Source organism: Lacerta agilis, chromosome 17 (genome assembly GCF_009819535.1).
Source record: "Lacerta agilis isolate rLacAgi1 chromosome 17, rLacAgi1.pri, whole genome shotgun sequence".
Taxonomy (NCBI): Eukaryota; Metazoa; Chordata; class Lepidosauria; order Squamata; family Lacertidae; genus Lacerta; species Lacerta agilis.
This window is the reverse complement of record NC_046328.1, coordinates 3,588,515-3,603,560: the sequence shown is the minus strand read 5'-3', so window position 1 is coordinate 3,603,560 and position 15,046 is coordinate 3,588,515. Positions and strand designations below refer to the sequence as shown.

The following is a 15,046-nucleotide window of genomic DNA, read 5'->3' as shown; positions in this document are numbered from 1 at the left end:
CACAGTGGGGAACAAAACTGCTGTGGCATACGGCTCTATTGCCTCCATGCCCTGCCTGTGCACTTTCTGAGGGCGCCCGATAGGCCACTGTGGGGAAACAGGCAGCTTGAGTTTGGGGCGATGTAGTAGCAGGTTTCATTCATTATTCCTCCCTGCAAGTCTCAATGTAATTTGTCGACGCTCCCTTAAGGAGAGCGCTCGTTTCCTACCGGGGTGTTTTCGTCGACGGACCCGTTGCCCCTGGAGCTCTGTTCCGTCCCTTCGGGTCCGGCTGGAATCATGGAGCCCAGCGGTATGGGGCCGAGGCCAGGGCCGTTCCTGGCTTGCGCCTGCTTCTTCACCGACAACCTGTTCGTGCCGCGGTATGGGCTTCACCTCCGCTACCACGGCAATCCAGAGCAGCTGCGGAGGGATTATGGACCGGTAAATACATAGCGCCGTTGACGTTTTCTGGAGAGCAGAGACTTTATACACGCGCACCCTCCTCTCCCATCGTTAATCCGGATTGGAATCAGAGTTCCCTACACGCAACGAAAACCGGGGCGGGGGAATAGTACGCTTATTACCTGACTTCTAGCAATGCAATGCTAACCGTGTCTACTCAGAAGTAAGCCCCATTGGATCCAATGAGGCTTACTCTCAGGTACGTGGGGATAGGATGGCAGTGGCAGTCTCAATTCGCACACATTTTAGGGAGTAAATCCCTCTGATCCCAGTGAACTGTTTTCCTGACTAAAAAGTAAACACGTTTAGGATTGTACTGCAGAGCTGCTTACAGTTACTGTGTTTCAGAGTTTTAAAAAAGTTCTCAGAATGAAGCAAATGCAATAGCAAGTGCATATAACTAGTAAGCAACTCCCAATGTTGAAATGGCCATGGTAAAGAAACGTCTCCACGGGGCTTACTTCCAGGTTAAAAGAAAGAGGATAATTGGGCTTTAATCCTATGGGAAGTCCTATTGAGCTGAATTGGGTTTACTTCTGAGTGAGCATACAAAGCCTTCTCCAATAGTGTTTAAGTAGAGTTGCCAGGTCTGCTTCCAAAAAAAATAGTGGACAAGCGGGGTGGTGGTGGTGTTTAAATTAAATTAAATTATATATTTTCTTACAAACATTTTAACACATATTAAAATACCATTTCATCATAAAGCTTTTGAATAAAAAAGTCCACTATTTTGTGGGGGGAAATAGTGACCATAATGTGAAAAAGTGGACTGTCCACTCAAATAGTGGACACCTGGCAGCCCTATGTTTAAGTGCAAAAAAGGGGTAGGCCTACACATCTGAGACTACTTTAATTTTGCTTTAATTTTATCCAGACTGGTGTGCGTTTTAAAACAAAAAACCCTACTGTATCTGGAGAGGTACAGAAAGAGGTCTTACCTCTGGCCTATGTGAGTCTTGTGGGTTAGTTTCAGGGACAGTCCCAGGCTTGTCTAGACTGTAGTGGCATTGGTGTGGAAGGACTGGGACTGTAATGTATAAAACAAAAACGTGTGTCACACATATAAACTCAGCATCTCTCTGTCCCACAGGTATTAAGACAACGAGGCTGCAGAAGCGTGGAAGAATTTGAGGCAGTAATCCAAGAGGTACTGTACCTGGCTTTGATGTGAGAGAACTAATAGACTGATCCTGTGTACATGCTATACTTTATGCTTTGCTTTTCAACCAGGTTTGGCTACCAATGGTTACCAATTAATATTCACACAAATATGTAATGGAGGCAGGGGGAGAGCCACTGCTTCTGGCCCCAGGTAGTTAGTGATATAGGTTGGGTTCTCAGCTCTTCTCTCCAGAGGAAGTGGGTAAAAACAGTTACATATGGTCTCAGGCTTGGCTTTGTAGTAAATATGTCAACAGACAGAGACAGCCTTTGCGTTGATATGCAGAATAATCCAGGTTTCAGAGCACTCTGTAGGCTGCAATCCTATACATAGGGACGTGATGAACTTCTATATAACTCATAGGGTTTGCTACTGAATAAAAGTGCATGGAGGCGGGCTAACCATATATAAATAATATTTGATTACACAGCCCTGGCATTTCTGTTGCTTAAATATGGAGCCTGGACCTATCCACCCAAACATGGTGAAGATCAGAGTTATACATCTCCATAAGCTGCCTTGTACTGAATCAGACCTTTGGTCCACCTAACTCCCTACTGTCTACACCAGAGGTTCAGAACCCATAGCCTGGGGGCTGAAACTGGCACCCCACGCCTCTCTACCTGCCCCTCGGTGCACTCCCAGTGCTACACTCCCTCTCCCAGCCTGCTCCACACTCTCTTCAAGTGCAGCCTGGCTGTCGAGTATCTTTCAACTGTGATAATTCCTCTTGCTAGCCTAGATGGAAAGATGTATATACTATACTATGTAAACCTCTGGCTTTTGCATGCCTGGAATGCAGCTTCTTGTATGATTCACACCCACTTCTCCACTCATTTTTGCCTCTGGTCCTGCCCATGACTGATAGGTGGTCTCAGGAAGGTTGCCTATGGGCTGAAAAAGGTTCCCCTCCCCATCTCTAGTTTACATTGACTGACTAGGCATTGAGCTTAGAACTCTTTGCATGTAAATCAGGTATTCTACACTGAGTTACAGCCTTTCAGCTTCAGAATGAATTTTCCTAGGTTGAAAAAGAAGTCCAGAGGAGAAAGGAATTAGAGTATCGCTCTAGGGAAAGGAAAGCAATAATTTCCCAGAACTACAAGCCAAAACATCCTCAACTGTATACTTTACAGGTAAAGAACTTGTTTCTCCTATTTGCATGCAAGTCCATAGCTAGAGATAGTTTAGGAATGGCCTCTATTCTGGTGACATTTCCATACAACAGTTTATTAGTAGGGTGGGTGTCTGGACTCCTGCAAGTTGGTGCAGACTTGAAGATGGTTAGCTGTCATTGGATAAAATGGGACCTGCATACTCTTAACACACTGGCTAATGTTGGTGCTGATATAATGTGGTTAATGGGGTGCAGTTAATGGAGAGGGGTAAATTTTGATTTAATATTTGTATGCTGCTTTTTCAGTAGCAAGGTTTATTCTCAATGCAGCTTAAAACGACAACAAAACATTGAGAAAAAAAATCACACTTTCCCTCCATTTAATAATATCAACAAAGGTTAATATATCAGCAAAGCAAAACCAAAACAGATCAGCAAAATAAATAAATAAATCAGTGCTGTTCAGTAGAAACAACAATTCAGAATTGTTCATTAGAAATAGTTGCTGAGTAGCAGCCCATTTTCAGCTGACACCATTCCTCTTGGAAGGGCCTTCCTCACTGGGGGGTGGACAAGACTCTGCCTGTACTTTTAGCAGCACAAATAAGAAAAATACTTCTTTGCCACAAGAGTTGTCCAAAAGCAGTTCTTCAGTGCTGATCCTACTCAGCCCTGCATGGAACTTGCACCTCCTTTTGGGAATTTGTCCTGGGCGGGGTAGAGTATCATGTAAAGAGAGGTGCACACCTTTGCAGCCCCACTCCTCATCATGGTTAATTCTGCGCCAGCCGCCATTATTCACTCTGTCCAAGAACAAAATTAAAGTTGAAGCACATTAAAAACAGGTTAAATAGAAGTAGTGTGTGTGTGTGTGTGTGTGTGTGCAAATAATTTTTTCCACCCTTCTTTCCTCTTCCAATGCTAGGAATCATTTCTTGCACCAGAATTTTTAGAAACGGTCAGATACTGCACATCCAAAGGTGCTGATCTTCAAGGCCTCTTGGACCGTGTGGAGTCTATATCAGGTGGGGAGACTGGGTTAATTTATCAGCAATATGTGCACATGGTAAGGGGCTGCCCATATTAATTATTTTTAAAATATAGGTTAAGCATATGCGCAGTTTGTATTCTTGGAGGGAATTAGTGGTATACTTAATACCTTCATGTTTAAAAATATGCCCAGAAGGTACTGGCTTTTAAAAGGCTGTTTCCTACTCTGCAAAAGGAAATGACTGCATGACCCATGTTGTCTAAGTGGCCTCTTTGGTTTTGGTTTGAAAAGATGCAGGAGATTTTTTTTTTTACTGGTTTTTACTTCAGAAGGTTCCGATTCTGAAAATGTTGCAAATGGTCTGTCTGCACAGTTGGGGGGGGGGGGGTAGCATGATTCTGAATGTCAGTTGCTGGAAATAACAAGTGGGGAGATTACTGTTGCATTCAGCTTCCCATACCTTTGCTTGTCCACTGTGAGAATAGAATGCTCAATTAGATGGGCCACTAACCTGATCCAGCGGATCTCTTCTTCTGTTCTTCTCAACATAGATGATCTAGCCCAGTGCACTCCGTTTTGACTGGCAAAGGCTCTCCACAGTCCTGGGCAAAGAGGTGTGTCTTCCCCAAACTTTCTAATTATAATCATTATAACCAGTGCTTTTCTTCTAGGAAAAAAGGTGCTGGTATCCACCATGAAGTTGTTACAATCAGTGCCACACTTTTAACCAGTGGGTTTCTTTTAGAAAAATGGTGCTGGTGTCTCGAGTACTCTCAGAAAAAAGCACTGGTTTTAACCAGAGATGCCAGGATTTGGACCTGGGGCCTTCTGCATGCAAAACATGGTCTCTGCCACTGAGCTAAGGCCCCTACCCATTAAGGAAGAACAGAGAACCAGCATTTCTTTGCACTTACAAATACCCCACCACCACCCTTCCCATTCTGGTCGCCAGGAGGAGATTCTCTTCCACTACAGGTGATTAAGCAAGTGGCTATGTGCTATCTTCTTCCGGGTTTTTTCCCCATCTTCCCCACAACAGATAAGAGAATCTACCGACTGCCAGTGTTTGCCAAAGAATTCTGTCAAGCTTTCATTGAGGAGCTAGAGAACTTTGAACAATCTGAGCTACCCAAAGGGAGGCCCAACTCTATGAATAATTATGGGGTAAGTTACTTTCTCTTGACAATCCCCCCATCCGTAGTAATGGGGTTAATAGCAATTACAGTCTTGTACTATAGATCACTGTAAGGATCACAAGGAGATAATCAAGTCGTTTGAGCCCTCCAAAGTGCTAGGTGAGAAGAAGGAACATTGTTTCATGCCTGGTGGACTTGTGAAAAATCTAAGGCATACAGTGGTACATCGGGTTACAGATGCTTCAGGTTACAGACGCTTCAGGTTACAGACTCCGCTAACCCAGAAATAGTACCTCGGTTTAAGAACTTTGCTTCAGGATGAGAACAGAAATCGCGTGGCGGTGACAGGGGGAGGCCCCATTAGCTAAAGTGGTGCTTCAGGTTAAGAACAGTTTCAGGTTAAGAACGGACCTCCAGAACAAAGTGTCTTTACAAAAGAAACCAGAGGCATATCTACTAGGTCTAATGGAGAAGGATATACTGCGAAATAAGAAAGGAATTTTCTTTTATGCCACAGCAGCTGCCAGGATTGTATTCGCCAGTAAATGGAAGAGCGAGGCAATACCTTCAAAAGCTGACTGGCTATACAAACTAAGTGAATTCATGAAAACGGCAAAGCTAACTGCTTACATAAGAATGCAATCAAACCAAAAACTTAGATAAGAATGGCAATGTTTTGAGGAATATATGGATAAACATTGTTCCAAAAAGAACATGTTGATATGCCTAGATTAAAAGAGTAAAGTGAAACAAAAATCATTAATAAAACATGTTAGAAACAAAATAAAAGGTAATACCTTAAAAGATTGCAATGTATATCATGCAGTCTAAAATATACGGAAGTCAAGATGGGGTGGAGGGAAGTTGGGGAGGAGGTGGTGGGTTGTCACGGGGTTGGGTTTGATTATTATATGTATAAGTTGCAGTTTACTTTTTGTTTGTCTATTTCTTTTTTCGGCATTTCGTACCTTCTAATTAAAAAACAAACAAAGTGCTAGGTGAGTGTTTAGGTTATGATTATGCTTACCTAGACTCACCCTGTAATATAATTAATTTATATATTATTGCTATTATATTATTATTTATTAAAATTGTATACTGCTCTTCACCCATAGATCTCAGGGCGGTTCACAAGATAAAACTGCAGTATAAAAGACACTAAATACATAATAAAAATAAGTACAAAAACAAAAACAGGCCAATAGCCCTCCCCCCTCCCACAGCACATTTAAAAGGGCAATGGAACCAGGTTCCATTCCTCTGCTGGGATAGTTAAGTCAGTAGAGCATGAGACCCTTAATCTTAGGGTTGTGGGTTCAAACCCCATGCTGGGCAAAATATTCCTGCATTGCAGAGGGTTGGACTAGATGACCCTTGTGGTTCCTTCCAATTCTATGATTCAATCATTTGTTGATCTTAGTGTCCTTACTGTGCAAGGAGGCAAATCTTTACTATCCAAATTGAGAGAGTGTAGCATGTTAGAAAATGGAGGGAGTTTTTAGCCATCGCAAGAACCTGACCACTGCAAAATGCCCTGACCCTTCTGCTAAAAAATATTTTTTTTTTATGTTCTATTTGGTTTCCCTTTAACTCTTTCTTGTGCATGTTCATATACCACCCACTGCAGGTTCTCTTAAACGAACTTGGGTTGGATGAAACTTTCATCACCTCTCTGCGTGAAAAATACCTACAACCCCTCACAGCTTTGCTTTACCCGGACTGTGGGGGAGGCTGTTTGGACAGCCATAAGGCCTTTGTGGTGAAATACGCTTTGCAGGAAGACCTGGATTTGAGTTCCCACTACGACAATGCGGAAGTGACTCTCAACATTTCCCTGGGAAAAGAGTTCACTGAGGGCAACCTCTATTTTGCTGAATTCAGAAAGGTGCCTCTTCTTTTAATGGCTGACTTTCACGTTGTTATGCCTATTATTTCACAGAATTTGTAAGAAACATATGCAGCTCACTGCCACAAGATGTATTGATGACTTTAAACAGAAAAGATGGGGTAAACCAGTGTGTTGGACCCCAACTCTCATAATCCTTGATAACTGCCTGGGGCTGATGGGAGGTGGATTCCAAGAAAACGCAGATTGCACCAGGTTGGCTATGCACAGACCCATGACAGTTACATGGAACTTCCATGTATAGCTGCAGTATAACTCTGCTTATTGGCTGCTGGAGTCAAACAACAGAGAAAGCCTGCTGCCTCACTCGCCTGCCCTGCTTGGGAATTTCCAGAGGCAGAGTTGTCCCTATTGAATAAGTAATGCTCAACTCAGTAGACTTTGGTCTAAGGTTCCATTTAATCCAATGGTGAGGAATGTGTGGCCCTCGGGGTGTTGCTGAATTCATTCATCCCTGACTATCCCTGGGGCTGATTAACTTTGGGATACCAGGTCTTTTCAAAAACACCTAAGCCATCCACCATATCCACAGCTTGCAGCAGTGAGTTTCTCATGTCAAAAGAAGTGCCGTGTGAAGAAATCCTTCTACCTGTCGGATATGCTTTTACCCAAAGCAGTCTCATTTTACTGGACCATCAAGAGTCACAGAGGTATCTGCTAACAAGCAGTGGCCTGCAAGAGAGCCCTGTCTGTGGCAGAACCTAAGTAAATTGAAAGAGGCCATATTTGATGAAGTGAAGGGCTGTGAGGGCCGACCAAACAGCCAACCAAAGTTGTTAACCTTTTTTTAGGATTGAAGTTGTTGAGGGTTGGTTTTTTTTTAGGATTTGACCCCGCGCCGGTTGGTTTAATCTGGCCTGTGGCAGTTTATTTCCCGGGGTAAAATCAAAAAAACCTCAACAACTTCAATCCTAAAAAAGGTTAACAACTTTGGTTGGCCCTCATGGCCCTTCACTTCATCAAATCTGTCCATCTTTGAAAAAGGTTTGGACACCATTGAAGGGTTAAAGACAAAGTGTTCAAGAGAAGCAGAGAAGGGGTGCTGGATACTGACCCCCCCATGCCGCTTCCATTGGAAAAGGGGCATGGTTTAAGTAGCCCGGTCGCCCCGCCCCTTCCCATTGTGCCCTGCCCCCTTCCCTGCAAGGGTCCAAGTGAGGGCAAAACGCCTTGGGGCGCAGCAAGCTTTTGGGGGGGCTGGGGGAGGATGCAGTGCCAGTGGGATGATGGAGGGGGAGATAGCAGGCAGGGAAGCTGCTGGGCAGAGAGACCCTCCCCCCTCAAAAAAAGAAGGGAGGTGGGTTTGCAGCTGAGGCCCCCCCCCATTTCGAGTATTTCAAATAGCAATATGGATACAGTACTATAAACACATGCAGAAATACAAACGTTTCCTAAATTTCAGCTGAGTTTCCTGCATTCCAGGGGGTTGGACAACCTACTTCTTAATAAGTTTAATAGGGTTTGGTGCTTTCTCTCTGCATGTCATTCCTTGAACAGCTTCCTGTGCAAAGATAAAGCTTGCTTTCATTGCTCTGTTCATTTGTACATTTGACTAGTGTTTTGTGGAGGGAAATGCAGCCCCCGGGATGAAAAATGTCCCCCTCCTGCAGGGGTGTCGCGAGCCGCTTGGCTGCTGGGGGCGGCAACCCAAGCAGCACCCCTGGGGGGCGGGGCGTCGCTCCGTGCGCATGACGTCATGACGCATGCGCACGGAGCGACGCCACCGCCCGGGCCAGCGAGGAGGGGCGTCACGCTTGTGTCACCCCTCCTTGCTGGCCCGCCCCTCTCCATGTCCCGGCTCCACTCAGGGAGCCCAGCCAGCGGCGAAAGAAGCGAATTTCACCGCTGGCTGCCGGAGCATGGAGAGGAGGGGGTGGGCCAGCAAGGAGGGGTGTCAGCCCTCCTCACTGGCCCGCCCCTCTCCATTCCCTGGCTCCGCTCAGGGAGCCCAACCAGTGGGGGGGGGGAAGCCGTTGAAAGGGGGAAAGCCCCCTTTCAGTGGCTCCCCCCCCACTGGCTGGAGGCGCCGATCGTGAGGGGCAGGGCCCTGCCGCGAGTGTCACCCCACCCCAGGGTGCTACTCGGGGCGGCCCGCCCCTCCCTTGCTATGCCCCTGCCCTCGTTTGTGACATCACAGGCAGACCATACATAGACAGGGCTGGGGAAACTAGGCCTCAAGGGGGGCACTTGTTAATAAAGAAATGGTGACAGGAGCCCCCCCCCCTTGTGACACACGTGGCATGAGGACTCCATGGCACCCTCAGAAACCCTCCTTAGCATTCACCAAGCCCCCCGACCCTCCCATTTTAAAAACTAACCCTTTTTAAAAACCCTCCCATTTTAAAAACTAACCCTTTTTAAAAACCCTCCCATTTTAAAAACTAACCCTTTTTAAAAACCCTCCCATTTTAAAAACTAACCCTTTTTAAAAAAACCCTCCCATTTTAAAAACTAACCCTTTTTAAAAACCCTCCCATTTTAAAAACTAACACTAACCCTTAACCCTTGACTAGAGCTACAATTCCCAGAGTTCCCTGGCAAAAAGGGAACCCTACCCCTACCCCCTAAATCAGAACTACAATTCCCAGAGTTCTCTGACAAGGGAACCCTAACCCTAACCATACCCCTACCCTAACCCAACCCCTACTCCTAACCCTAAGCGCCTAACAACTCTCCGTCCCCTTAACCACCTACAGTTCCCAGAATCCCTGAGGGGAAGCCATTCCTGTTCAAAGCATCTTCATAGCACTTCCAATGGATGGTGCGCCTAATGTGGCCGAATGTTTCCTCCCTCATTTTCTTCTCTCTCCCCACTGCCCCATCACTTGCAATGCGGCAGATGTCCGCCTGCAGTCTCCCTTCAAAGCTCCTCTCAGGTACGGCCACGACCTTGTCCATTGCTCACTGCCAGTATTTTGCATCCATTTCTCCGATGAAAATAGGGACGTCCTGCGGTTCTCTTCATGACTTTGAAGGCTGGACTTGGGGAAAACCTCACCAGCTCCGGACATCCCTGTAAGGCAAAGGCAAACAGGTGAATCGGATGGCCCCCATCTGACAGTGCCCCCCCCCAGACTCCTCCTGTTAGGCTGCCTGTTAACAAACAAGGCTTCCAAACCAGTTTGCATCCATCTCAGCCAGCGTAGCCTTGCGGCACCCACTAGCCTGAATGCAAACTCTTCCGTCAACCATCCCCCAGCTGCAGCCTCGCCAGGTCCATTGCCAGACATCAACCAGCTTCAGAGCTGAATATCAATCGCCTTCAAGTAGCAATCCCACCAGCAAGTAAACATTGTACTTGCCTTCTCCTTGTTCCACAGCATCCCAGCACCAGGCGATTGCCTCCTTCTGCTTGTCAGCTTGCCGCCACAGGGCAGGAGACCACCAGGGCTGAGTGCCACTGAGCTGCCTATTTCTCTCTAGGGAGGGCAACTACCTTGGCTTGTGCCTTGGCCCACATTTATAGCTGCCAAATGTTTTTGTGGCATCACAGTCAACCCACAGACAATGGCAGTAGCTGGGGAGGCATCACCATCACCCCCTCAGCCCTCACAATGGGGGGCACAGCACAGCAGCCAACTCCCCCCCCCCCAGTTGTGCCAATATCTCTGAAGGCCACACCGGAAACCCGAGGGGGGCATTTTTCAGCCCAGGGGCTGCATTTCCCTCCTCACAACACTAGTCAAATGCACAAATGAACAGAGCATTGAAAGCAAGCCTTATCTTTGCACAGGAAGCTGTTCAAGGAATGACATGCAGAGAGAAAGCACCAAACCCAATTAAACCTATTAAGAAGTAGGTTGTCCAACCCCCTGGAATGCAGGAAACTCAGCTGAAATTTAGGAAACGTTTGTATTTCTGCATGTGTTTATAGTATCCATATTGCTATTTGGAATGCTCGAAATGGGGGGGGGGCCCTCAGCTGCACACCCACCTCCCTTCTTTTTTTGAGCAGCTTCCCTGCCTGCTATCTCCCCCTCCATCATCCCACTGGCACTGCATCCTCCCCCAGCCCCCCCCCCCCAAAAGAGTGCTGTGCCCCAAGGCGTTTTGCCGTCACTTGGACCCTTGCAGGGAAGGGGGCAGGGCACAATGGGAAGGGGCGGGGTGACCGGGCTGCTTAAACCATGCCCCTTTTCCAATGGAAGCGGCATGGGGGGGTCAGTATTCAGCTCCCGCTCTCTGTTTCTCTTGAACGCTTTGAGTTTAACCTGTGGAACTCCCTCCCCAGAGAGGCACATCTGGCGCCTTCATTATAAAGCATTCAGCAAGTTCTGAAGATGCACTTCTTTACCCCCCTGGCTTTTGACACCCGAAATGTGTATTTTTGTAATTTAATGCTGTTTTAAACTGTTTACAATATTGTGCCTTCGTGGCTGTAACCTGCCCTGGGACCTTTGGTGAAGGGCAGGTAATAAAATTTCAACTACTACTACTACTACTTGTATGTGGTGTTAAGGAGACTACTGCTGGATTGTCTTGAAGGGGAGAATGGTTGGACTTTGGCCAACTAAAAAAGTAAAGATTGAAATTGCCATGAAAGGGTTATAATAAGCTCAGTCAGACAGTTCCCCAAGTACTAAATATGCTGCACTGCTCACCTGATTTATAAAAGTGTGAATGTTGCAACTGGAGCTGTTTGACAGTGGAATGGACTCCCTTGGAAGGTGGAGGTCAGATGGCCATCTGTCGTAATGCTTTATTTGCGATTCCTGCATTGCAGGGGTTGGAGTAGATGACCCTCGGAGTCCCAACTCTTCAGTTCTGTGATTCTAAATAACAACAACATGGTGATCTTTCTTATTCCTTTTCAAGGACACCAACCCAGTACCAAAGTACATCGAAGTTGAACATGTTCCCTTCCATGGATTGTTCCACCGGGGAGGACAAATTCACGGGGCGCTGCCTATCGCCTCTGGGGAGCGCTGGAACATGATTATCTGGATGCGATCGTCCATTGTCCGGAATCATCTTTGCCCCATGTGCAACAGAGTGCCTGAATTGGTGCAGGCAGAGGGATTTGGAGATGGGTTCACCAGGAGTTCTGAAAATGTACAGCCTGAGACTCTGGATGTGTGCTCCTTAACATAGGGAGGTGATGTGCGGCAAATCCTGTGCCTTGATTTCAGTGAAGACATTGCTAGAGTGGCTGATGGCAATACTAGCAGTAGCCCCCAAGCTGTTTTCTGTAGGCCCAGCTGAGAGAATGTGTCCTACATTAAAGCCCTACATTAAAGCATTGAACACACTCTGAAAATGGTAACTGAAAAGGTTATGCAGGAGCAGATGCCACAACAGCTAATCAAAATGCTATGGTTGTGATCACAGATTGTCAAAATAAACATTTATCCCTAAAATACAGGTGGCTGTTTAGCAGTATACATGGTACACAGTAGGTTATTTGTCAACAGGAGCAGAAGAGCAAATCTGTGGGCCTGGCTACCATATCATCGAGTCTACATGGAGGCCTACTTCCTCCTCTCTCTCCTGAGGCTAGGCAGTCTCACACCTAAACATGGGAGTGAGGGGCATTCTTGTATGGACTTGACTTGTGGACTTATCTGAAAACATGGCAGTTCGGCAGTTTCAAAAAGGCAGGAGCCAATTTCATTATCATTCTAACCAGGCTGTGATTTTCCTGTCTGAACCATTTTAATGCAGTTGTCACCACAGCTAAAGCAAACAAAGCTACCCTTTTAGGGAGGACTTTTTCTGTTTTGCAAAGCAGGCCCTCCCCTGTACAGCTCTGCATCCCCTTTTTATCCACCCGAGTCATGCAAGCTGAAACACAAGCAAAAATCACGAGGCCTCTCCCGTTTTGCACAAAGGCAGCAAATAAAAACCAGCAGCTGCTGCCTGCATTGCCCTAGTTTTTTTGTAGCTTAAAGAATAAGAAAAAGCAGGTGGTGGTTCAGACAACGAAAGGTGAATTGGCAATAGTGCTGAGAAGCAAGAAGGATCTCGGTTGGCTGGGGTGGTTGTTCCAACTGCTGCAATCACCAAGAGACTTCTTCCAGCCTTGCATCAGTGCAACCACATGAAATAAAAAGTGGGGCTGTGGCTAGTGCAAACAGACCTACAGACCACAGGTTGCTGACTAGGAAGATGGTGCCAACTTACTTCGCTTGCCAATTATCCTGGAGCTAAATTCCTGATGGGCAATTCATTTTGAATGTGCCATCTTTTGGAGGGGCTCATGTTAGACAAGATGCAGGCAGCAATGAACGTTGGAAGTGCAAAATGGGAACGCCCTTACAGAAGCCTATTATGTGCATGGTGAGAAAGGGAGTTAAGGAGCTCTTTGTTGGGTTCCAGGGAAAGGTGGTTGCAGGGGGTGTATTGTAGCCAACAGTGTGCCACATGAGGATTGGAGCCTATGCTGATGGCTAGATGTCTTGTGTGACTTACAGTTGACAGCCACCATGTGAAAGGGTCAGTAATAATCTCTTACTCTCCCCTCCACCTACTATCAAGCTGATAGCTCTTACAATTGCAATTATCTCTAACCTTAAAAAACATCATTTTATTTTTAATTCATTTCCAACTGTCTACCTTGATTTCCCAGCAAACTAATTTAATACAATTTCCAATTCAGAGGCCAGCTCACAGCTGCCTTTGCTTGGTGCAAGCCAGAGGCAATCAAATGTCCACTTTGAAAATTAATCTGCACACATTTACAGTGGTACCTCGGGTTACATACGCTTCAGGTTACTTACGCTTCAGGTTACATACTCAGCTAACCCAGAAATAACGCTTCAGGATAAGAACAGAAATCGTGCTCTGGCGGCGCAGCAGCAGCAGGAGGTCCCATTAGCTAAAGTGGTGCTTCAGGTTAAGAACAGTTTCAGGTTAATAACGGATCTCCAGAATGAATTAAGTACGTAACCAGAGGTACCACCGTATTAATCTGCAAAAGTAACCTCCTGATGAAAGGAGGCAAAAAAAATCTCCAACACCATTAATTTCCTTGGGAGTGGGGTGAGAGAATGGAGTGTGTGTTTTGAAATGTTGGTGTTCTGAGTCAATTATATTTTTGTCCAGCTGTATTCTTTGTTAAAATCACATCTGGCCATTATATTTGTAGACAAATCCCCATGACAATTGCTAAAATGGCTGTTTTCAACAATAATACAGAGTTCTTTCACCAACTCACTGGGGTACAGTTTGTCATGCATGGAAGTTATAGCATATTTTCATTAAAGTCAAGGGTAATATAATAGTGGTGCAGAATATAAATTCTATTTTGTTGCGTTTTGTGTGGAAGAAATAACCAAACTGAAGAAGCAGGACCCAAATATTCACTGTTGGTGTAAGAGCTGAACTATATTAAAGGTTGCAATCCTATATACACTTTCCTGGGAGGAAAGTGCATGCCTCCGAGTAGACCTACTGTACCTTAGAGCACTGTTTTTCAACCTTTTTTGGGCAAAGGCACACTTGTTTCATGAAAAAAATCACGAGGCACACCACCATTAGAAAATGTTAAAAAATTTAACTCTGTGCCTATATTGACTATATATAAAGTAATTCTCTTGAATAGGAATCAAATAAACACAATTTTCCCCACGGCACACCAGGCAACATCTCGCGGCACACTAGTGTGCCGCGGAACAGTGGTTGAAAAACACTGCCTTAGAGTGTACTGTACAAAATCATTATAGTAAAGCCTTTGTGGTTAACAAAGAAGAATGTTAAAATGTTTTGTTTGTTTGTTTGGTGTTCAAATCCAGGCTTGAACCGCTTCTGACTAGAAGTCTGCTGCAAGATTCTGGGCTATGCTCAGCCTAACCTACCTTACAGTATTGTTGCAAAGATAAAAAAAGTGTGCTGCCTTTAGTTCTGTGATGAAAAAGTGGGATAAAAATGTAATAAGTAACTACTAAATGCATGTTTTGCCAATTGTTAAAAATATGGATTAGACTGCTGCATTTTTAATAATATTTATTTTAAAAGATGCACACTCCACCTTCTGATCTAAACTGATCCAATTTATTTTAATTTTTGCTTCTTTTTATGATTATTGTTCTTGAACGCCACTGGATATTTTTGAACAAACACGTACAGAACACAAAAGCATAATTTTTTCCCTTAAAAATTGAAAGAAATAAAACGGGGGCCCTCGCTCTTCGCTGGCTTCCTTCGCCTCCGCTTCCTCCGCTTTTTATGGTTGTAGGGATCGCCCTGGGCCACTCGGCACCCTTCAGATGTTGGACTGACCTCCCACCATTCGCGCCTGGGGCTGATGGGAGGTGGAGCTCAACAACACCTGGGGGGCACTAGGCGGCCCAGC

The 15,046-nt window shown here is 45.5% G+C and overlaps 1 protein-coding gene across 2 annotated transcripts; it reads left to right on the top strand.

Annotated features, from left to right (window-relative positions):
* Positions 1-244: 244 nt before the first annotated feature.
* On the top strand, positions 245-11,990 carry OGFOD2 (2-oxoglutarate and iron dependent oxygenase domain containing 2). 2 transcript variants are annotated; one of them, XM_033174789.1, is made up of 7 exons: positions 246-423; positions 1,535-1,591; positions 2,632-2,742; positions 3,649-3,748; positions 4,754-4,878; positions 6,478-6,735; positions 11,572-11,987. In XM_033174789.1, the coding sequence occupies exons 1-7, from the start codon at positions 280-282 to the stop codon at positions 11,845-11,847; spliced, it is 1,071 nt and encodes a 356-aa protein (XP_033030680.1). In that variant the 5' UTR covers positions 246-279; the 3' UTR covers positions 11,848-11,987. The 2 variants fall into 2 exon arrangements, with proteins under 2 accessions (XP_033030681.1, XP_033030680.1); XM_033174790.1 differs by lacking the exon at positions 1,535-1,591 and having other exon boundaries at positions 245-423; positions 11,572-11,990.
* The last annotated feature ends 3,056 nt before the right edge of the window (positions 11,991-15,046 follow it).

What these genes read in the sequence shown, in the direction of transcription:
- OGFOD2 (XM_033174789.1), top strand. Translation starts at nt 280, where the DNA reads ATGGAGCCCAGCGGTATGGGGCCGAGGCCAGGGCCGTTCCTGGCTTGC. An exon ending in TTGAGGCAGTAATCCAAGAG is followed by an intron (nt 1,592 to 2,631) that starts GTACTGTACCTG and finishes GAATTTTCCTAG; the next exon opens with GTTGAAAAAGAAGTCCAGAG. An exon ending in ATTTTGCTGAATTCAGAAAG is followed by an intron (nt 6,736 to 11,571) that starts GTGCCTCTTCTT and finishes TTCCTTTTCAAG; the next exon opens with GACACCAACCCAGTACCAAA.